This window comes from Phocoena sinus, chromosome 7, assembly GCF_008692025.1.
Source record: "Phocoena sinus isolate mPhoSin1 chromosome 7, mPhoSin1.pri, whole genome shotgun sequence".
Classification (NCBI taxonomy): domain Eukaryota; kingdom Metazoa; phylum Chordata; class Mammalia; order Artiodactyla; family Phocoenidae; genus Phocoena; species Phocoena sinus.
Genome location: NC_045769.1, coordinates 39,569,182 through 39,593,561, shown reverse-complemented (window position 1 = coordinate 39,593,561; position 24,380 = coordinate 39,569,182). Strand labels below are relative to the sequence as shown.

General features: G+C 36.7%; 1 protein-coding gene across 1 annotated transcript in view; it reads right to left on the bottom strand.

Annotated features, from left to right (window-relative positions):
• The window catches only part of DNAH7 (dynein axonemal heavy chain 7), a 306,947-nt gene that overhangs the window by 158,125 nt on the left and 124,442 nt on the right, over positions 1-24,380 (bottom strand). The window contains 7 exon segments of the mRNA XM_032637818.1: positions 1,142-1,310; positions 4,880-4,989; positions 8,587-8,799; positions 12,808-12,948; positions 15,680-15,878; positions 17,393-17,483; positions 17,486-17,585. Of these exon segments, the coding sequence (XP_032493709.1) occupies positions 1,142-1,310; positions 4,880-4,989; positions 8,587-8,799; positions 12,808-12,948; positions 15,680-15,878; positions 17,393-17,483; positions 17,486-17,585 (1,023 nt within the window).

Sequence of the window (24,380 nt, the reverse complement as noted above, 5' to 3'; positions counted from 1 at the left end):
ATAGATTTGAAAACTTAGCACATACCAGACTTTTCTTTAAACATTTAGGAATATAGTGGCTATTCAAACTACACATAGAATCTTTTAGATTTGCTGTTTATTTCTTTAATCATTACAACAAGGTTGTATATCGTGATAGAGGATGATTAAAATAGTTACTGGTCACTCAAATGTTTTCTTCATGCGTTATTCATTATAATATTTTCTTTTATTTTATTCTAATTGGTTCAGCATCACAAATGTAGAGACTTTTTATGCTCCAAATCTATTATAAAATGACTAGGCCATACTTTAGGGAGGAGTAGTTTACTGTATGGGGTAGGGTTGTTATATTCCTTTTTGTTAGTTTGTGTATTTTTTTTTTAATGTTAACTTTGTCTGGAGATACTGTTGAAAAGGATTACAGAATCTTTAAAATGTACTTTGAAAAGTATAGAAAAATAGAAATCAAATAAACAAATAAGTAGAGCCCATAATCCCACACGGATAATTTTGTGTTCAATTGTACCACCTAATATTTTAAGGAATAACAGGCTGTAGCAACAAAGCACTAAAATGACCAGATGTTCATAGGTTACACTGATGAACTTAGGGACTTTATACTTTTAACTCCCCTTTTTGCAATCTTACAGACTTATAAGAGTGGGAATCTGACTCAGAATAAAAAAAAACAAAAGAAGGATTTCAAGTTCACCAAAAAGATTAACAAAAAAACAAAAGAAAGATTTCAGGTTCACCAAAAAGATTAATCAGAATGTGTCTATAAAAGTAAACCACTGAACTTGTTAATGATTAATGAACTTGTTAATACCAAGATCTACTGGACGAAGAAGTCTTTAGATACCACAATTTCTACATGATGCAGTGGTTCTCAAACTTCTAGCTGTCCAGTATACAGGAGGGACACCACTCATTCATTTCTATCAGTAATACTGACCCATTATAGCAAGGACTAGAGGTAGAGCTCCTTCTCAAATAAGCTTTTGATATAACCCTACTTCTCTCGAGAATTATTGAGATAATACTTTAACTTTAACTTTGCTTAAACTACAGTAAATCTTTTACTTTCATCAAATTATGTTTCATTATGAACAGCCTTTCTGAGAAGTTATCATATTGCAAATGACGAGTCAACTCAAACCTTAAAGAATTTTCCTAAAGCCAGATAATCCAACCCATCAGAACAGTTGAAAACAACACATTGTTTGGCTACAGCTTTGGCTAAATCTTTTGTAGTTTCAGTCTTTCCAGTTCCAGCTGGCCCCTCAGGTGCTCCTCCAAGGTGCAGATGAAGGGCTCCAAATAAGGTTCTGAAATATAATAAACGATCTTTGTTGAATAATGTGATTTTTATATACATTCTGAAAAGAGGAAAAATTTAAGCTGAGAGCCAAATTTTCCACTTCCCCATCAATAATTCCTTCCTTCCTACTAGTCTATGAAAATCTTTGGGCACTACTTTTGTCTGTTATTATGTTTTACTTCTGAATAGCTGTATATATGACAAAAGCAGAACAAATTCACTTTTGAAATTCAGTGCTGACTTCTGGTCAATACGGAGAATTCAACTGACCCTGAGTCACCCAGTCCCCCTACTGCAAACATATGGAAATGCTACATAAAAGAAAAATATAACAACTTTTGAAATATACAGCCATTTTTGAACGAATGAAAAGGAAATTATCAATGAAGAGGGAATGCATAGCTGGAAAAGTAATTAGGTGCTAGAGCTGTAGAGGTGCACATTGGTTTGGAATTTGCATATAAACACAAGTGTATTTATACCCACATAGAAAATAAATCCTTAGGACTGAGCAAGCTGAGGAGCTGGAATGGATTCACTATTTAAAGCTAGAAGACTTGAAAGGCTGCCTTGTGTGTAAATGGGAACTAAAATTACTCCAGCAACCTACTCAAGAGACAAAGAAGAGTCAACTAAGGAAGAGACAGGAAGCTTACGCTTCATACAGTGCCCAACGAGAAACCTACATTTCACGGAGGGTGGGATTCAGTTCCCATTACTGATGGGTCATTAACCCAAAATGAGAAATTAACATTAAAATTTTGTTCTGAAAACCCTAGAGCCCTACACAGAGATAAATGTAAAACTGCTCCACATGGACACCTCCACAGCTGAGAAAATGTAAGACTACACCGGGAAACAACCCCTACTAAATTTAGCTCACAGCTAAAACTGGAAAGAGAGATCAGAATTAAGAATCAGACTTGCAGTGACAAAGGCAGTTGGACAATCGTCTGGGAGGGTTACTGCACATATGGCAGTCTGCCTTCTTTGGTATCCTAGCAATTTTTTTAAAATAAGATTTTAAATAAAAAGCAATACACATCGGCCTTCCCTGGTGGCGCAGTGGTTGAGAGTCCACCTGCCAATGCAGGGGACACGGATTCGTGCCCTGGTCCAGGAAGATCCCACATGCTGCAGAGCGGCTAGGCCCGTGAGCCATGGCCACTGAGCCTGTGCGTCCGGAGCCTATGCTCTGCAACGGGAGAGGCCACAACAGTGAGAGGCCCACGTACCTCCAAAAAAAAGCAATACACATCATAAAATTGTGGGGAAAAACAGAAGCCAATTTCATAAGAGAGGCAACATGAAATCTAGCAATGATAAATACAATCACTGAACTTTTGAAAACTCAGTAAACAGAATAAATAGCAGAGAAAACCTAAAGAAACAGAATTATGCACTAGAAGATAAATATGAGGAAATCACCCAGGGAGAGAGGTCAACTATAAGAAAAGTTAAAGACATAGAAGAAGGAAGGAAGAGAATGGGGAAAAGGCAAAATTCAAAAAACAATGGCTAAGAATTTGCCAGAATTAAAGATATTAATTGAAAAAGTCCCAAGTAGGATAAATAAAAACTCATCCACATCTAGTAACATCCAGTGAACATCAACAATAAAGAGAAAACCTTAGAAACTACAATGGAGAAAATTACCTATAAAGGAATAATAATTAGAATAACAGAATACTCAGCAGGAGCGATGAATGCCAGTAGAATATCTTTGGAGAGCTGAGGGAAAATTACTGTTCATCTAAAGTTTTATACCTAGCTAATCTATCATTTAATAATCTAGTGAAGACTAAAAGAAAAAAAAAGAGAAGAAGAAGAAGAGAAAGAGGTAATTTTAGATAAACACTGGTATAGCTCACTACTTGCAGAGCCTCACTTGAACAATTACTAAAAGCTATTGCCTAGTAAGGAGAAAAATTAAACCAGAAATCAGACAAAGAAAGAAGCAATGGCAAGTAAAGACACTGATAAAAGTTTTGGTAAACCTACATAAATATTAGTTGTAAAAAAATGTGTAACGGTATATAAACACAGGTCGTTCTGTGTTAGAATTTTGACTAAAACCCCAAGCTGAGAGCTTTAAAATATTTAAAGTCAAGAGAATGCCTGCAGCTTCTCCTGATGGCAGAGTAGGAGAAAACAGGGACGGTAAGAAAGATCCACTCTTACTGATGGCAAAACAAATGTGTGTATCATCTGGCCAGATCTAGATCCCACTGGAAGGGAACCAGATTTGAGTCAAGCTGAATGGGACCCTATGCACGAGGCCCATGTAGAATCAGAGGAGACCCCAGGAAGAGGGTCAGTGTGTGGTGGACCTCAGCAGAGGCTGAAGCAAAAGTCACCAGCAGCCAGCAAGAGAAGGCATTTTCTGCAGGTGGGAGAAGCAGGTGAGTGCAGACTCCCAAAGAACCCACATAAACATCCCCTGGGAGATCTGGTACATCTAGACTTGTGCCATCAAGGAAGGCACTAAACAGCCAGGAGATAGTTGTCACCCAAGACACCTGTCACCTATAAACCTAACTCTCCCTTTCCTTCTCCTCTCCTCCATCAACCCCCAACACTAGAGGAGCTAAAAGATGAGCTATTGAGGGATGAATGCAAAGGACAGGGACAAAAATGACAAAAGACTGACCACATTTACCTTCCCAAATGCAGGCCATGAGCTTGAGTCAAGCTCGAGCTGGAAGGGAAGGGATGTTTTAAACTGGCTGAAAAATAGTAACTTTCATTTTAGACCTAAATGGACTTTTAGTACCTGAAAATAATAACACTATTCATTAACATATTAAAGTTGCCAGAAAGAGTAGGAATCTACCTTAGATTTCATCCAGAAATGGGGAAAATATTTGATAGAGCAAGTTTAAAAGAATGGTGATAAAAAAGAACAAAATTGCTTTCTGCTTGCATCCTGAGACTGGTTTCGTCAATAAACTACTTACAGTTGAGAAAATGAAAAAAACAAAGATTAACTTAGTATTTGACAATAATTTGGAGTATGGGAGATGTGACCTTGGCGTTAAACATAAAGGTCTTTTATTATTCAGAAGGACAATAAAAAACAATGTACATGTAAATACCTATGAGATATCTGATGGAGATATCCAGCAGGCATGTGTGTGGAGAAACTTAACAGGAGAGAGACCTTGGCTGGCGGTACAGGTTTGGGGATCTTCAGAATGTAGGCTGTTAAAGCCTAAGAATGGATGAGGGCATTCAGGAAACCATGATGCATGAAACAAAACAATACATGAAAACAGAATTCTAGAAAATTCCTTGGAGAAGGAAGAAGGATGTCTCAAATGATCCAAAAGGAAGAGTCAGAAGTTTCAAGAAAGGAGAAATGAACAAAGTAAAAAAATAACAGAAACACCTGATAATACTTAGAGCTCTAGAGCTGAGAGGTAGATGCCAGCAGAGAAAGAAATTGAAGGTCATGTTGAGACAAGAATTAAGGGTCTAGGCAAAGATAACAGAGGATACATTTGGTGCTTTAAAAATTGAGTAATTTAGGAGTGAGTGAAAGTTGTTCCAATTAGATCTTTAAATTAATGAGTTTACCTGTAACACCTGTCAGTGAGTGGAGTAATAACCAGCCTAGGAGAATTACCCAGATATTCATATCCATATCGTAAACCAGCATTAATCATCTTTGTTTCTAAATGATTGTCCTAGTACAAATCAGATAAAATGAAGTTAGCTTAAATAATAAAAATTTAAATAATATGAAACCTCAAGCTCTTAAATAATAGCCATGTTGTAAACAACAACTTTAAATTTCACTTTTCAGGCATCACTTAATTCAATAGAAGAATTCAATATCTAATTTCCTTGGATAAGTAATTGATGTCACTGGCTTCAATTTTCCCCATAGAACAACTTTGGAAAATGTATTTATTCTTTACCTCTCTTTTCTTTTTTTTTTTTTTTTTTTTTTTTTTGTGGTACGCGGGCCTCTCACTGTTGTGGCCTCTCCCGTTGCGGAGCACAGGCTCTGGACGCGCAGGCTCAGCGGCCATGGCTCACGGGCCCAGCCGCTCCACGGCATGTGGGGTCTTCCCGGACCGGGGCACGAACCCGTGTCCCCTGCATCGGCAGGCAGACTCTCAACCACTGCGCCACCGGGGAAGCCCATCTCTTTTCTTTTTTTAAACTTGCTAACACTATTTTATTAAGGTATAATTGACATACAACATTATATTAGTTTTAGGATAAAACATAATGATTCCATATTTATATTTATTGCAAAATGATCACCATAATAAGTCAACATCCCTCACCATACATAGTTAGAATTTTTTTCTTGTGAGGAGAACTTTTAAGACCTACTTTTCGCAAATTTCAAGCATGCAATACAGTATTATTAACTACAGTTGCCATGCTGTATATTACATCCCCATGAATTACTTATTTTATGACTGGAAGTTTTGACCTTTTGACTCCTTTCACCCATTTCTCTCACCTTCCCTACCCTCGCCCCCAGGCAACCCCCAATCTGTTCTCTGTATCTCTCAGCTTGTTTTTTATTTTTATTTTATTTTGTTTTTTAGATTCCACATATAAGAGAGATCACATGGTATCTGTCTTTCTCTGACTTATTTCACTTAGTATAATGCCTTCAAGGTCCATTCATGCTGCTGTAAATGGCAATATTTCATTTTTTATGGCTTAGTATTCTATTACATATATATATATACATATATATCACATCTTCTTTAACCATTCATCCATCCATGAACATTTAGTTTGTTTCCATATCTTGGCTGTTGTAAAAAAAAATAATGCAATTAACATGGGTGTGCATATATCTTTTTGAGTTAAGTGTTTCTGTTTTCTTCAGATAAATACCCAGAAGAGGAATTGCTGGATCATACGGTAGTTCTATTTTTAAAGTTTTTTTGAGGAGTCTCCATACTGTTTTCCATAGTGGCTGCACCAATTTACATTCCCACCAAAAGTACACGAGGGTTCCCTTTTTTCCAAATCCTTGCCAAGATGTGTTACCTCTTGTCCTTTTGAGAACAGCCATTCTACCAGGTGTGAGATGATATCCCACTGTGGTTTTGATTTGCATTTTCCTGACAATTAGTGACGTTGAGCATCTTTTCATGTGCCTGTTGGCCATCTGTGTGTCTTCTTTAGAAAACTATCTATTCAGATTCTCTGCCCATTATTTATTTATTTATTTGTTTAAGTGTCCAAGAGGTGCTTTATTTAACATCTTTATTGGAGTATAATTGCTTTACAATGGTGTGTTGGTTTCTGCTTTATAACAAAGTGAATCAGCTATAATATACATATACCCCCATATCTCCTCCCTCTTATGTCTCCCTCCCACCCTCCCTATCCCAACCCTCTAGGTGGTCACAAAGCACAGAGCTGATCTCCCTGGGCTATGCGGCTGCTTCTGCCCATTTTTTAATCAGATTTTTTTTGCTATTGAGTTGCATCTGTTCCTTATCTATTTTGGATTTAACCTCTTATCAGATATATAATTTGCAAATATTTTCTCCTATTCAGTAGGTTGCCTTCTCAATTTGTTGATGCTTTACTTTGATGTGCAGAAGCTTGATACAGTCCCACTTATTTATTTTTGCTTTTGCTGCCTTTGCTTTTGGTGTCAAATTCAAAAAATCACCAAGACCAATGTAAAGGAGCTTACCACCTACGTTTTCTTGGAATTTTATGGTTTCAAGTCTTACATTCAAGTCTTTAATCCATTTTGAGTTAATTTGGGGGTATGATGTAAGACAGTGATCCAATTTCATTCTTTTGCATGTGGCTGTCCAGTTTTCCCAGCACCATTTATTAAATGTCCTTTCCCCATTTATATTCTTGGCTCCTTTGTTGTAAAGTAATTGACCATATATGTGTATGTTTATTTCTGGACTCTTTATTCTTTTCCAATGATCTATGTGTCTCTTTTTATGCCAATACCATACTGGTTTGATTACTTTAGCTCTGGTAGTAGAATCTGAAATCAGGGAGTGTGATGCCTCCAGCTTTGTTCTTCTTTCTCAAGACTGCTTTGGCTATTTGGGGTCTTTTTTGTTTCCGTAAAAAAATATTAGGATTGTTTGTTCTATTTTTGTGAAAAATGCCATTGGAATTTTGATAGAAATTGCATTAAGTCTGTAGATTGCTTTGGGTAGTATGGACATTTTAACAATGTTGATTCTTCCAATCCATGAACACAGATCTTTCCATTTATTTGTGTCTTCTTCAATTTCTTTCATCAGTGTCTTATAGTTTTCAGTTTATAGGTCTTTCACCTTCTTGGGTAAATTTATTCCTAGGTTATTTTATTCTTTTTGAGCAATTGTAAATTAGATTGTTTTCTTACTCTTTTTGATGGTTCATTATTCTCCTATATTTTCAATCATTTGTTCAACTTGTTTTCACTGTAGAGGGAGTATTATCATCATCACCATTTTACAGATAAGGAAGCGGGTGCCTGAAGAGAGTAGGTAATTTGCCCAAGTCACACAACTGGTAAGGGGAGGATGTAGCACTTGAAACAATCAGTCTACAGTCTGAGCTCCTAACCACTGTACTCACGGCCTCATATGGTTTTCCAGGGTTCTGGTTCTTGTAACTCTTCTCTTCCCACTCCATACCTCCCAAAGCCTTTCACAAAAGTGAATATGATAACTTCTGAGTCTCTATCTCCAATCCTCAGCTCTCTCTTCCCATTCTCAGCAGGCCCAGCCTTGTTCACTGTACTGTTCCTGCTCCTCCTGCCTTCCTGATGGTGACTGACATCACCAACTACATAGATCCCCCGATAAAAACCTTCCTCCGGATCATGTTTCTGGTTAGTTCAATTGATCAACAAGAGGAAAGTTTAATGACTAAATCATACTAAAACAGTCTGATTTGTACACTCTTTAGATGCATCAGGAATCTAAGAACACAATTATAAACTGATTAGTTTCAACATTTTACAGATTCAGCAAGCATAATGACTAATTTCAAACGAGTAATTTTTTATAATTACTCATGGTTTGTGTGCATCTATATATGTATGTGTATTTCTATGTAACTATACATTTGGATACAGATATAAACACAGTTTTCAAACACTTGACATATAGTTTTTGGCTGCCTTAATCTTCAATCTGGAGAATGCTTTTTAGGTATAGTCAGCCATCAGCTAAAATCCTAAAATCCTGTATTACTGATACTATTTCTCATGTGAGCTAGCAAGCACAAATTGTATACCTGTGAGCTGAAATTGCTGAGTAATAACATTCAGTGATATTACTTACTTGCCAATAGTACCTAAGCTGACTTAACCATTCAAACTCAGAGTCATCACTAACTTTCTTTTTAACAAGTGTTGTGAGAACATCTCTAGCATGGACATCCAGCACCACGAGGGCTCCCAGAGTAACACGATTCTGCTTGGACAATTTGCCACGAACCAAGGTGACAATATCATCAATTTGTTTGTTACATTTTTCCAAGTATTGCTCAAGAGACTGAAAGAAAATAAGATATAATTACTCAGTGTGATCAGAATCCTTTTGAACAAAAAATTTTTGACCTAGCATGTATACAGAGTATTTTCTACATTTTTATTATAATTTTCCATATGACATAACTTAAAAATAATCAAAAAAATTTTTTACTACAAAAGTATTAGGTGAACAAGCTCAATCAGGCCAGACATAGTTGACATACATGGTTTGCGCCTACCCAACATTCCCTCCTTTCCATTTCTGCTCTTGTATGCTCTTGTGGTTTTGTGAGCTGTCAATCATATTGCTCCATCTCCAAGGCAACATGAAGGAGGGCATGTGTGACCCAACCAGAGCCAATCACAGTTCTTTCCAGGGACTGCTATATAGATGGGAAGAAAAGTGCTTTTCACTAGGCTTGGGAGACTCTCAGAATGCCAATCCGAAGCTACTGAAAGCCTTCACCCCACTGCAGAAAAAAGCCTGACAGAGACCAGTAGAAATGAAAAGTAGACAACAAAAGAGAAACTGCAGCAGTGATGAAGCCCTGAGATCCTGATTCCAAATGCTCTACCTTAGATCTCATGAATCCTTCTAGTACTCCTGTGTGAGCTTCTGAGTAGGATTTGTGCCACTTGAAATGTAAAGATCCTAAAAAACAAAACAGCTAACATTTTAGTTTACGGTGAGCTAAGGCCAGTTCTAAGGATCAGGCTCTTGTGGGAGGGGTCTCTTTTCTGGTGGGTAAATCTGATCAGTATGTGAAAAAGAGAAGAGGGTTTAGGAAAATCAAATTAAAATCAATGAAAACTGCTGTGCCTAAGGGAAGTGTAAATATGCTGCAGCAGGCTGATGTGGTCACTTTTCCCCACTCTAATAATATTTAATAAGCATTGGGCACCAATGAGTTTATTTCACTCCTTTAGGACCAGGTTAAGTGGTAGCAATGAAACTAAAAATGAGGATTTCCAAGGATGAGAAAAGCTTAAAGGGTAGAGTTGGAGACTTGTTTCTTTAAGGGTCACTTTTATTACTCCTTGAAATATTTTATCCTTTTTTTTAGGAAGTCATTTTTTCAAAAGTTTGGTGCTTGAACACTCTTCCATTTATATCATTTTCATAATTAATTGCTATTAATTTGCTTCATAAGTAGTGAAAAATAAAATTCTGTCCCACCTATGTTTAAATAACCCCAAGTGTTTAACTTCTTGGAGCCAATTGGTGAATTTAAGTATATTGAGTACACAGATTAGTAAGAATAGTTTTGCTCCTAAGAACACAAACTACCCCAGGTGGTGCATCTTAGTTTCCTAATCAGTAAAAGTCAGGATCTTTGAGAGCCTTACCAGTTCTCACATACTGTAGTTCAACACAAGGCATAAGATTAAACTTTTAATGTTTGGACCTGACGGTATAAATTATATGTCCATAAGAGTTTGTTACTATTTACATCAGCAGAATGTATTTTGCTATACTAGAGAAACAGATTTAGGACTAAAATTTAGCTTCAAACTGTGATGAACTAAGTTCTTTAGGAACTATATTATAATAAATCAATGAGAATTCAGATCAGCTAGATTGAAAAAAATGATATTCAATCACTTTTGTTACATTTTATTCATTGTAAACTGTTCTGTACAGTGAACTAATGAATCTAAAGGTAACTATCAATACTTTATATAGCTATCCAAAATAAACCCTGTCTGGAATCATATTTTTATCATACCTAGTTCCCTCTACATACACAATGATAAACTGACTCAAAATCATAGCAATATTTGCAACAACCCAAGCTCTGTGACAGTGGTGATTCTTTCATTCATTTTTAGCCCCTGTAATAGCTCATATACTGACTAGTTCCACAGTGACTATTCCTTGAATAAATAAATGGAAACAGATCCTGAGGGGAATGGGTCCTCTGGAAGTGGGACAGTACAACATGGTGCTATCATAGCATCAAGTTCCAGACAACCTGGAGTGTCTGCAGAGAATGGAAATGTCTAGTCTCCTCTGAGGCTGCCAGGAGTCTCCAGTTACTGAACCAAAGATATCAGTTTCGAATGTGAACCACACATTAATTAAGGAAAAAGTCATCAACACACAGAATACTAAAACATGTGCTACCCTCCCCTGATAGAAACACATATTAAATCACCAATGCTTTAGAATACTAAAAGATGTGCCATCCCTTCCTGATGCTGCTACAGAACCTAAACAAACTGAATATGCACAAAATACAGACAGGGACAAGGTACACAGACAGCAGATGAAGGGCATATTGAAGCAGAGTATTCACAAGCAGAGGAAAAAGGAAAGAATTAATTGTTAAGGACACGTACAACGCTTAATTTCATTCCATGAAATTTAGCTATGTGAAACATCACAAAACACAACAGAAGAGAACAATCCAGCAAGTAACAGCAAAAAAGCATTGCTAAGTTCCACTAAATTACAGCTTTAGAGGATCTACGTCTATGAAGCTGAGTCCCCCTGGAGTAGTAGTCACTCAAGGCATGGATTCATTCTCATTTTGGCTTTCTCTGTGAATGAATGGCTCCATACGTGCACCATATTACACGAGTGGGATAAAATGGAGTAAACTAATAAATGAGTGAATAAATAACCTCATCTCGGTATCAGTGGATACTGTTGTAAGCCAAAAAAAAAAATCTATTTGTATCTGTATAAAATATGGTAAGAACAATATGGTAAGAATTGTAGGCAGATAGCTTTGAGCAGAGGACACATTGAAATGCAATGACCTAAATTGTGTGTCCCTTGAGATACAAATTACGCCTGGGAGATGAGTAGAAGCATGAAAGGTTTACATTTAAATTCTCTACCTCAACTCCTACCTGTTCCGGAGAAAAATATCGTTTTGACAGACGGGTGGAGGTTTAATAAACACCACGTTTAAATTGAAGAAATGTGGAAGATGCCTACAAATTTGTCTTATTTGCTCACATTTGCTTCTTTGTTCCCTCTATTTCCCATAGCGATGAATGAGAAAGTTGGCATGGTGGTTTGGGGGGCCAGCAAGCAAGGAGCGAGATCCATGTCCCCCCAGTAACCCACATTGGCGACAGAGGAATCCCTTTGTGTGGGGAGGTGGCTGTGTGGTAGCTTAAAAGTAAACAGACAAAATGAAGTTTCTGGACCCACTGGGGAGAAAAGAAACATGCACATAGACAGCCAAGAGCCCAGGAGTATCCCCAAGGGCTTACTGCTGTAAGGGAAACCCTCATTCCCCGTGCTCTGGTTTCCATGAGGAAAGACTTTTTCCTAAAAATCCCTGACTTCCTGCCCTATGCCCTTATCCTTTCCTCAGAGGAGAAATAAGTGACCTGTTGGTAAGTTGGAGTGAACTAAGCATGTGTCACTCAGCTCCCTCTTCTATGAGACCTGCCTGCTTACAGAGAATACGAGTCTCTCTCAAATCCGACACTCACCAGTGCTCAACAATACCTTACAGACAATAATGCCAAACTCCATGTAAAAAATACATTAAAAACTCATGGTTTTAAACAACATCTGCAACTGCTAGATTCCAACTGACCTATCAGTCAACCAAAAGTTGACCTGCTTGGAATCCTACCTTATGGATAAAAATGCTGCTTCTGTTTTTAATATTATTATTTTAATATTATAATATTAAATATATATTTGTTAGAATAATTAATATTAAGCATCATTCAAAATATTATTATTTACTAAAAATCAGTACACTAAAAATTAAAATAGTCAAAATAAGTCAATTAATATCTTTTGTCTTCATAGGGTAGTTTTACTGAAGATATAAAAGAGAATTATGTTATGTTTTTCCTCCTAATCTTTCTGAGTTTAGGACATTTCTTTGTCCTACTATTACTGTATTTTTAAAGGCATAAAAATGTATATAATAAAAAGATCGAGGCTCCAGTATGCTTGGCTTTTTGAGTGGATTGTCTTTATTTTTTTTAGAATAATTGTATTTTGGCAATTATAACTATTTAAAAAGTGCTGCGAAACCTGTGGGTAATAAAAGCTTACCTTTTGTCCTTTTGCAATAGCTGTTTGTACTTCTATTGTCCAAAAGGTTTGGGATACACAGAGGACTGTTTGTCCAGGCCAATCTCTTACCCAGTTAATTCGTTCATGTTGTGTATAGGCAAAAAGTGCATCTTTAATTACCTAATTGAAAAAGAAAATGCTAAAGGTAAACAATTTCATACTTTACTTGAACAAGCTAAAAAATGAAGAGCTAACTCCTGAGTGGATTATCTGGTACTGCTCAACTTCTTACAGCTTAGCCAATGATGAAGATTTAAAGCATGTAACTGGACAATTTCAAGTTTTTCCATACACCTGAGAGCAAAACAAATATATTACATAGCATTTTATTTTGCTGATACATAATCTATTTGTGTGAACCACATTATATGAAATATTTCTTTGGCCAGTCGTAGCCAAAGATGTCCTAGGTACATTTGGACTGAACAAACGCAAGCAATTTAATCACAAAACGTAAGTTCAAATAATTCCAAAATGAGATCTGTCAAATTCACAAATTATTTTCTTTGAACTTAATCAGATCCCCACTCAGCCATGTGTATATTTGTACATGCACACTCAAGCACCCTACACAATTCCTCTAAAGTTCCTCCTGTGTTTCCAGACCTCGCTCCCTCTCAGTCCTGTAGTTTGATGCCCAAGGCTATGATGACAGGGTGGATATATAATTCATTCATGGAGAGTTGAGAGCTTTAAATTCAGGAAGCCTAAGTCATGTACTTTACTACATATGTTTTCAGTGAATTCATAGATCCACTTTTTCTATCAGCCATCAGTGGGAAACATTCCAATCTATTATATGTATCAATCAAAAATAGTAGCATCTATGAGGTGATAGTCACGTTAATGTCTGAATTTCAGAAAAGATTATCAAAATTACATTTTTCTGAGAAATACATAAGGATAGGCAAATCTTTCTGGATTTCTAGTTTAGCTAGGATATTTACGGAGTTGAATAGAAATGTAGGGCAATGTTGTGTATCGATAATAAAGAAAAGGTAAAAGGCCAGAGGAAGCCACAGAAAGGGCAGGTGAAAAGGAGAAACTGAGAGATGGGAGGAACACAGGAAAGAATAGAAGGTACAGTAGAGAAATGCCAAAGATGGAATAAATATGTGTTCTAGAAGGACACTGTGGAGAGAATAGGAGGGAGGCACTAAAATCTAAATCACAAATTTCTATACAGTTGGATGAGGAGAAATATGATTACATAAAGTCCTATAATATTGTATATAAAACTGTGTATGCCATATATGGCATTATTAAATTGTGTTATTAAACTGTGTGTGCCATATATAAAAAATAACATATTTTGGCAGTAGCAAGCTGCCAAACTACAGCAAACTGCAGTATTAAACCCATGATAATCCAGTAAGATAAAAGGGCAAAGGTGCCAAGAACATGATTTTTTATTATTTAGAAATGACACAAAATTCACTTAATTTAGGCATGCAGTAGCCTTTCAAGCATGCAAATACGTGTAGCACAACACAGTAACACACACAGCTCCTATCTGTAGTATTTTACATTGCGTTCACTTGCATTTTTCCCACCGACACAAACTTACACATGAACATTTGGGGAAGACATTTCCTAGCCGCTTACTTGCCACCCCATCTTAATGCTCTGAAATGGTAACCAAAATATTTTCTCTGAGTACTCTAACAAAATTAAAAGAATAGTTGAAATAGTATTAGATATGTCTAAAATAATGAGTTACCACTGTATACATCAAGTAACAAACCATATAACCAATTCAATGCTGCTAAGTAGTGGTCCAAGTGAAATGCATTTAGCTGATAGCTAAATGGGATAGCTGCGTAAATGCTGCTGATAGCTGCGTAAATGGGAAAGCTGCTTGTCAATACTTATCAAGCCCTACGAAAGCTCATCCTCTTTTGCCCAGTGATTCTACATATGAGAAGTTATCATAAGAAAATAAATAATTCAATCAAAGAAACCAGTACGCATAAGGACATTCATTATCACTTAATCCATAATAGGGAGAAATGGGAACCTGTCCAAAAGATTTTGCATCTATTGAAAAAATACAAAGCAGGCAGATATTAAAATTATATTTAACAGAAAGGAACATTAAGACACATGATGTACATTAAACACCTAGATTCCAGTGAATTTTTCAATAATGTGTGACAGCATCTGAAAAATTCATGAAAACTGTTGTTGATTAGGGCTTGATGCCATATTTCCTTCTCATTCTTTCTCTCATGCTTCCCTGCTCAATCATGATTTTTATTCCTGGTAAGGAACTTGAATGCTAAGTCCACATTATCGTAAAAAATTAATTAACTGCTCAATTAAGCTCTATCTGCTCCCTCAACTTAAAATTCTCTACTAACAAAAATAATTACAAATGATTGAGGTGGTAATATGCTTTCTGAGATATGGAAAATATGAAGTTACTGTTAATTGTAGAAAGTACTTATGATTTTCTAACATTTTGGTACATATTTATATATTCACAGAACAAAAGGAACCACCAGAGGAGCATACATGTCAAGGAGACTGATGTGAAACTGCAGAGAGGTGCTTCCAAGGCGAGACTAAAGACAGACCATGCAGACCAGTGTGTCTAACATTGAAAGCACAGGAAATGAGACAGACTCATGACTAAAACCCAAGTTTGTTGTAGTATGTATGGCATTTTGTCCCACTTTTCAAGTGAGTCACTACAAAATTAGTATCAGAGACCATATCTTTGCCTTCAATCTATCTGTTACAATTGAATTGGTAATTCATGACTCAATTTGTCTAAATAAAAGTGCATTTATCAATAATACATTAACTTCTATCATCTTTACTAGAAATAATAATAAATACAGTTGACTACCTTATGGATGGATTTAATCATCACTCTCTCTAACTCAGCCAACCACTTCTCCACTTGACCTCTGGCTTTGGCTGTTGAAATGGTGTCTACGAGTTCCACCACTTCTCCTTCACTACTCTTCATGTGAGTGATGTCCAAACTTTCCGTAAATTCCACCTTTGCAATTCCTTCAAAACATTTCTTCAAGTGAGGTTGTACTCTATCAGGAAAAAAAAAATGTTTAAGGGACTTAACCAAATAAAAGCAATCCCCTAAATATCAGTGTTCTTTGTATACCAATCTTCACTCAAAATTCATAAATGTGCACTATGCGTGAGGCCCCTGCTAGATGCTAGAGATGAAGCGCTGATAGAAAAAAAAAAAAAAAAAGACAATTCTTGCCTGCACGGATTATACAGTCCAGTGGGAGATCATCATTAATGGAATAATCACAGAAAGATCTGTAAAATTACAATTATAATAAGAGCTACATGAGGCTTTGTTTCCAACACAATGAATCAAAAGCTGTTAAAAGTAATACAATAGACTTGACCAAATCTTGACCAACAGATAAAATACTAATCTGAAGAATCTTCAAATGCACAAAAAGTAAGATATTTCAACTGGGATCTTCAGAGACTGCTCGCAAATTATGAACTAGGTTTAGTGCTTTAAGTAAATCAACTACTTTGAAGGTGCCCAACTTTAGTCTATTCATTGTAATACAGATGGAACTGACTAAATTCCTCATTCTTGGCACATTACAAATGACCAATTGAATTTATCTTTCAAACAGGCAAAAAATGGGCAGAGTATAAAAAGTCAGGTGGAAATCTGAGTCTAAATTTATCTTTTTGTCTGGATTACTTGTCTCCTACTTTGAAGGCACAAGACACAAAACTGACAAATTTAACAAATGTCTATTCACTGACTGATGTAAACCAGACTCTCTTCTAAGGAACAGGGAATCAGCTGAGAGGGGGAGAAGGTCGAAAATCTCAGCCATCATGGAGCTTATGTTCTGCTAGAGGAAAGCAAACAGTAAACAAAGAAGCACATTATAGAGTAAGCCAGATGATAAAAAGTGTGCTGAAAGAAAACGAGGCAGAGAAGATAATCAAGAAAGGTGACTAGGGAGTGCTGGAAGGGGGTGCCATTTTAAATAAGTGGCCAGGGAAGGCCTTCTTGAGTGGCAGATGTTTGAGCAGGTTTCCACAAAGATCTAGAGGAGGTAAAAGAAGTCTTATGGATATTTGGGTGAGGAGGATCCCAGGCTAAGAGAACAGTACACTGAGGGAGGAGGCTGCCCCTTTTATGGGAGAATTACAAGGACTGTAGCAGAATAAACAAGAAGAAAGCTAGTGGGGGATGACTAGGAAGGATCATGGGGGAGCACCTGCATGGGTGACTGCAAGCCACTGAGAGGGCGCTGACTTTTATTCTGCATGGGACGTAGAAGAGGGATGTGTTCTGAAAAATCTGTAAGACAATATGTGATAAAACGAGAAATCCACTCCAAGATTCATCATATTTGGAAAAATATCATTCAATGATATTCCTTACGCTTTTAATCGTTATTTAAGTTGATTATTGATATGATTTAGAATAGTCTTGAAAAAAGTTATTACATAAACAAAATCATATATATTTAAGTTCTGCATTATTCTGAAAATTAAAGGCAACAAACTTAGCCATGTATTATATACATATAATATATATGTATATCTTACTTACCTAGTGGGATCTTTAGTCTCAGACAGTATCTCAAGAAGTTCATCGTTAGACAAGAAAAAGAATCTGGGGAAGAAGAGACGCTTCTTTTCCAATATTCATTAAGTCCTTTAAGATGAGTTTCCAAAAGTTCATTAGATTTTTTCAGCCTCTCCAGCATTCTCTCAATAGTTACAACTGCCAGAACATGTTTATCCTAAAAATAAAAAATGTACAACTCAAAAATACTCGATATTCATATTGACTTTATATTCCTATTATTTTTGAGATTGCATGGCTTTAATATAACAAATGTTATTCAAAATTTAAAGTGAATACTTACTTATGTTTTAAAAGTACTCTTGCATAGTCTAGATCTAACCAGCCCTTTAATTGTGTAAAAGCCACGTTGACTTGGTCCTCATTGATGTTGGCCACAATTTCTCATTCTAAGTTGGGAACTGTGAGAGACAATGAGTGTGGCAGGAGTGGGGAGGGGGACACTATCTGAACTCACAAGAAGGACAGGAGGAAACAAAAGAGTATGAGATATGTTTGTCTATTGTTCTTCGAGGAAAAGTACTCTAAAAAGATGTCACCATTATAATTATTATTTTGAATATTATTATCAATAATAATAAAATAACAATTCCTGTTTTATGAGGATAGATAAAAATAAGGGGTTGGGAGCGTGGAGGAAGGAGCTTTCCATAAAGATCTTACATTGCAAAGAACTACCTTTGGAACCACATTATAACACTCTGCTTGTTGAAGGACTGAAGTTCAAGGTGTGTTCTTCCTGAACTCTCTAGAGACTAAGATTGTTCTACTTTCAAGGCATGGATTTCTGAACATTCTATCACTTGAAAGTGTCACCGTGAGCTGGTTGCTTTAAAGGGATTCAAACACAATCAAGTATTTTTAAAAGCTTTCTTTTATGCTGTAGGATTCAAAATAAGAATTATACCAAAAGCTGGTCTTAAGAACTGATATTTTAAGAAATAGTTTACTGATTTCTCAAAATACCCCTACAAGTAACCACCAGGCTTATGAAAATCTTTAGAAATACATATTAAAACACAATCTAGACAGAGCTGAAATAAAATTCTTTTTACTATTTTTCCTTAACACATGATTGATGTCATCCAGGTCTAGTCTTGGTCTTATAATACCAAACTCAGTGTTCACCACTGACACCAATGACAAAGAAAGAAGAATTCTTTACTAAGTAGGCTTAGAAGTGTGAGAGAGAGGTGGCAAAACACATTAGAGATTTTAATCACCAGACCAAATAAACTTCATGAGAATATACTGGTACATTTAGAAAATTTACATGAAATTAAATCAAGGGAATATTGTTAAAAATTAAAAAGAATTTTAAGATTAACAATTTAAACCTATTTTTGGTACTTAGCCAAAGGGAGTTTGGTACTGACTGTGAGATCAATCAAAAATTTCAACTGTAAATTGTTTCACAGAGAAATTTTATTCTACTGCAGGAACATGTTTTTGTTAATATACTTTCAATGTGACTGGAAAGATAATTTTCTGCTTTGTTTTGAAATATAACAATGTAACTTGGGAACACAGCAATTTAATCAAAGAACAAAATAATCATCAATACCTGTTGTTTTTTTTTCAGTAGAACAGGTTCATATGGAATATGCAACGTATGCAATTCACTTATCTTTAAAGAGGCACAATTTTTTAAAGGCATTTTATTATATTTCCTAAGAGTTTTATGTTTCAACTAAACATTTAAAAATGCACACAAAAAGAAGCATGACAGAGATTCAGGTCATAATTTAATGTTCAGTTCATTCGACAAAGTATGGAGCAGTACCCTTGTACTCCTAAATTCAAAAACCAAAATGGTGTTCTTAGAGTGCCACCTTCTGGAAGAGTATGCTTCTCTTTGTTGGAAAAAAAAAAATGTTGCTAATAAATGTGAAAACTTCCTTTCACAAATTAACAATGTTTGTTTTATTCTCAGCCAAAGAATTTATTGCAATTCGCTATTTTGGATCTGAGATTCGAAAGCTAAAATAAAATCAGTTATTTAAAACAACAGTTCATATTTCTTTCCCTAAATATTGCAATTACAAAAGAAATACCCCTTGGAAGCACTTAGCATTTGAGCAAAAAAATTTTTATTGGATTCCTGAGGTCAAACCTATTTATCTAGATCAGCTCAATGATGCTGAATCAAATATGCTAGTTCTGAATCAACACAGGCGATAATCTATGTACCTTGGTATATGGACTTAAGAAAAAAATATAGAAAAGTAATCAATCATCTCTGGACTGGAAACTAAACACTCTCTTCTCATGAGAAGGTAAACAGAACAGAGACTACATCAGATGAAGAGAAGAACAGACCTGGTTCCTAATCACTTAATTAACCTGACTCTCTATTTTCTTATCTCTAAAATGGAGATAAGAGCTCTCTTTCAAAGTTGTTATGAAGACCAAATTAGACAAAATATTGGAAGCACCTAATATGGTGCCTAGAACACACATATGCTTGAAACTATCCTTTCCATTTCGCCTTCTATAACTGTCTCTTGATGAGATACGGACAGAGAGACACTACTCTGGGGGAATTCATGAAATCACTTACATCTCTCCATTGGTTTAATGGAGTTAAAATAAACATTTTATAAACTGCCATCCTTCTGGTGAGATATTCATCATAGTAAAATAAAACTGGCTTTAAGTTCCTTTAAGCATTGCCACAAAATTCTAGTACAGAGTAGGCATCCCATAAATATTCGTTGAATGCTTGAGTGAATGAGGATGAGTTAAGCCTGCAGACACACAAAGGCACTCAAGGAACTTACGACCCCCCCATTGTACCAACTTATTAGCTAAGTAAGGTTCTCAAGACAGAACAATAAGATGTTATAACAGGAAGCTACCAGAAATTTGAAACTAAGTATGACTCCTTTGACGCTTTAATTACTTTTCATCTTTGGGGGAGGAAAAGGAATTATTAACTGCTATTACTTTTTGGTATTAAAGAAATAATTTTACAAATTTTACGTGTCTTCTTTTGCTTCACAAGTATCACCAATCTCATCAGCTTAAATGACAAGCTACTGGTTGATTTACATTTCTAAACCAATTGCCTGTGATATCAGGGCCTGAAACTTTAATTGGGGTACACAGAGAGAGCATTCTAATTACTGCTGCCAGGAAGCTTCACAGAAAGTACACTTAATGGAATTAAGCTCAAGCCAGTCCTATAAACTTCCAGAAGCATAAACTTCCAAATCAGAAAACCCTGGACAACAGAAAACTAATAAGATCCTCTTTAAACCTTTTAAGTACTAAGAAAGGAAATGTGCGTTCACTGAGTAGACCTTTATGCTCCCTTACAACTTTCAGATCCTTTGACCTCACCAAAAATAGAAATTCTTTCAAGATGCAGGATGTTTCTAGGATTAATCCAGCTCTTAGGACCCAGGTTTCTAACACTGACTTTTCAGAGAAGGTTTTTCAGAATTCTTAGAACTAGCAATAATTCAAGGATCAATCTCAATTTAACTATTCACCCACTCACTCAACAAATATTTACGGAGGACTTGATAGATGTCAGACACTGTTCTCAGTGCTTGGGCCACAACATGAACAAAACAGACAAACATCCCAGCCTCCATGAGGAGACAGGCGATAGATAATAAACATAACAATTCAAAAATCATACACTAAGTTAAAAGGTAATAGATGCTGCCAACACGGAAAGGGGGATCAGGATTGCCCGGAAAGGCAAAGGCAGGTTTCAATTTAAATACGATGCTCAATGTGAGCCTCTTTATAAAGGTAATATTTGAGAAAAGACTTCAAAGAAGCAAAGGTACTCATTAGTTCTGCAGATATTTGGAGGTACAGCATTTCAGGAACAGGGTCCAGTCAGAGCAAAGGTTCTACAGCAAAGGGTGCTTGGCATGTGTGATTGAAAACGAAGAAGAAGAAAAAAAAAGGAAGCTAGTGTGGCTGGAATAGAGAGAGTCAGGTAAAAGTTATAAGGACAGAGAGGTAAAACGATAGAGGGAGAAAATCAAGAACTTCCTGTTCAAGGAAACCATTGCCATGTCCCATCAGAAGCATTTCTCCCTTGGATACTAAGATATTTCAACTAGCAAGAACAAAAGCAGGGAAGCAAAATTGTGAGTTTATTGGGTGAATTGGTATAAAGTGTCACTATCATTTTCACTTCTTAATTTCCAGACCCATGTACTCTACCTATGGGAGAAACTGTATTTGGAGCTGCTTGAGAACTTATGCTATGTATCCTCTAGAACTGCACCCCAAACTCACACTTTTCTTCCTGCTGGAATAGCAACTGAGTCTTCAACATGAGACATTCCACTTTTTACGAGGTCAATGCTCACACAGGACCTGTAAATCTTATGAGTATCAGTCAATTGCCTCATTGCCCTTGTAGTGTGGGTTCCTTAGCAGAAGCAATGTTGTGTGGAAACTGTGACAATAAGTCATTCTGTAAGTCAGTGAATGACAGTGTTGACAGAAACTTGGAATAAGAAAGAAAATCCCTCTGGTGCAGAAAAATCACTGATCCCTTCTAAGTTGAAAGAGGTCCAATGTATTTAATTCCTTCTAAATGGCTGCCTGGTCCCTTCAGGTGTGACCCTGTTTCAGGAGCATGTTGTTAGTTTCTGCTGTTGGCAGCTTGGACACTCAGCAGTGTTGGGTAAGGGACCCGATAATGACAAGTCCTTCCTCTGCCATCATGACTTCTTTGTAGCTTGAGTGACCATATAACGCAGTTTGATGAGGAGAGTTCTGGTCTATGTTTGCTCTCCTAGCTTACGTATTAATTGCTTTAACTATCAGAAATTCTGCAGTCTGGACAACATATCATGCGATTATTCTATTCACACTGTGCATACAATGGCATATACTGACTGACATTCACAAAATAGATCAACTGGTCAACTAATATTATCAAGTGCCTCCTTTTGCAGTGCTGCATTTTATTAAACACTTACATGGAGCACAGATATACTCATATTCTAGTCTATTCTGTGATCCCTTATACCTCTTCCTCAGACCTCCTTGTTGCCAGTCTTTCAATCTTGTTTCTTCTAAGTCCTTGATCATACAGCCAAACTGTTTGCTACTGACTGTGGTCAGTGTAGAGCCACACTGCTGGCCATTTGTATAGTCAAGGTCTAAAAAACCCCTAATGTTTATTGAAGTTGTAGGATTCCCTTCCTACTACCCTTTAAGTCAATCCCCTAAGTAGGGGGCGGGGGAGGTTGTAATTTCTGCTTCTGGATGATACACAAGAAATATTTTGCAGAAATCTATAAGCCAGTCTTTAATTTCTTCAAATCATATCAAGGATTTTTGGCATTTCAACTTCATTTAGGTGGGCCATCACGGAAGCCAGGTTTTGGTCAAAAAAGCGAGTAAAACAGAAATCATTCACATCTCCCTGACTAGCTCATGGAAACCAGGATCTCTGGTAAGCGCACTCACATCAATACATTTGCCCGTATCTAACTTAGGTTCTCCCTAGGCAAGCACTATTGCAATATAATACCTCCTTTACTCCTTAGGATTCCGGCAAGGGAGGCTCTCAGTGTGAGGGTCAGCGTACCCAAAGTCAATCAACTCCACCCAATTGTCCCCATTCTCAGTTCTCACCATCCCACTCTTTCCCAGTAAGTAAATTATCTTTCACAGAACAGATCTGGCAAGGCTGTGAATTAAATTACATTGTAATTTGGCAACCTGCTGGATCAGACTCTATAATTTTTGGCTATGTCAAATTTGTAGCTATGAGAATTAAGAGGTTCTCGAGGGCAACCACAGAAGCACCTTAATCCTCTGACCATGTCTTGAGCAAAGAATTTAAGCCCTGAATTATGCCATTTCTTTCATTTGTCCAGTGTTTTAGAAAAAATTCAGCCCATCTCACACCCCTTGTATTTCAGATTTGTACTCTATTGACCTACCACAGCAGTCAGTTGGTCCACCAAAGCACTGCCTGTAAAACAGACTCTTCATTCCAGGAAGCCAAGAGAATAATTTAAGTAAGTAAATTTTGGAGTGCATGCCAGGTACCACCAGTGTTCCATTTTCAGATGGTAACTAGATTTTAACTACCCTAAGATCCAACTTGGTCATATAGACCAAGATCCTAGATGCCAACTTGGAGGGTTTGATATCTTTATTCAGAGTTCAGTGCAGAATCCTTCTAGGTAATTAAGCAAAAGGGAATTTAATATAGGGAATTAAGTTATTACAAAATCATTAGAAGGTCTAAGGGAGCACACTCCAGGCTGGGCTTCCAGGAAAGACTCCTAGAACCCGTGGAACTGATCTTCCAGGAGTGTTGCCACTTCTGCCTCAGTAAGGACAAAAGGACGCCACCACTAGAACTAACTGCATTCAAGAACACACCACAGTGACTGTGATTCTAGGATCAGAGAGCAGGATCACGAAGCCACTATCATCATCGGCTGTAAATACCCATAAAACTGGTGACCAAACACTGAAGTCTGTCGGAAAAGAAAAAAAAAAGGTGATCTTACTTGACAGCAGAACTAGCTAAAACGGCAAGAAGATGGCCTCTGTATGCCTTCCAAATCCCAAATGAGCGCACCTAATCATCAAAATCGAATTCACTTCCAGAAACTTAGATGCTAAGGAGTCTGGGAGACACAATTTTAGCTTTCCAGCTCACTAGAAAGAGGTGAGATGCTTGGTGCCAAGTGATCATATTTACTATAGTAAAAGGAAAGAGAAAAACAATGACTCTATACTTGTGGCCTGAAAAACAGGGGGAATAGTGTTCATATTTACTGAGATGCGGTTAGACTACAAAAGGAAAAGGTTTGGGGAGAAATTCAAGAGTGCCTTTTCCTGCCTTGTACGAAATACAAAAGACTCATGTGGATCAAAAGTCAAGTTTGGGTACACGCAAAAGATTATCCACTTCCTTCAACCCCAAATGATGGGCAATTCACTGGTCCTGTATTAG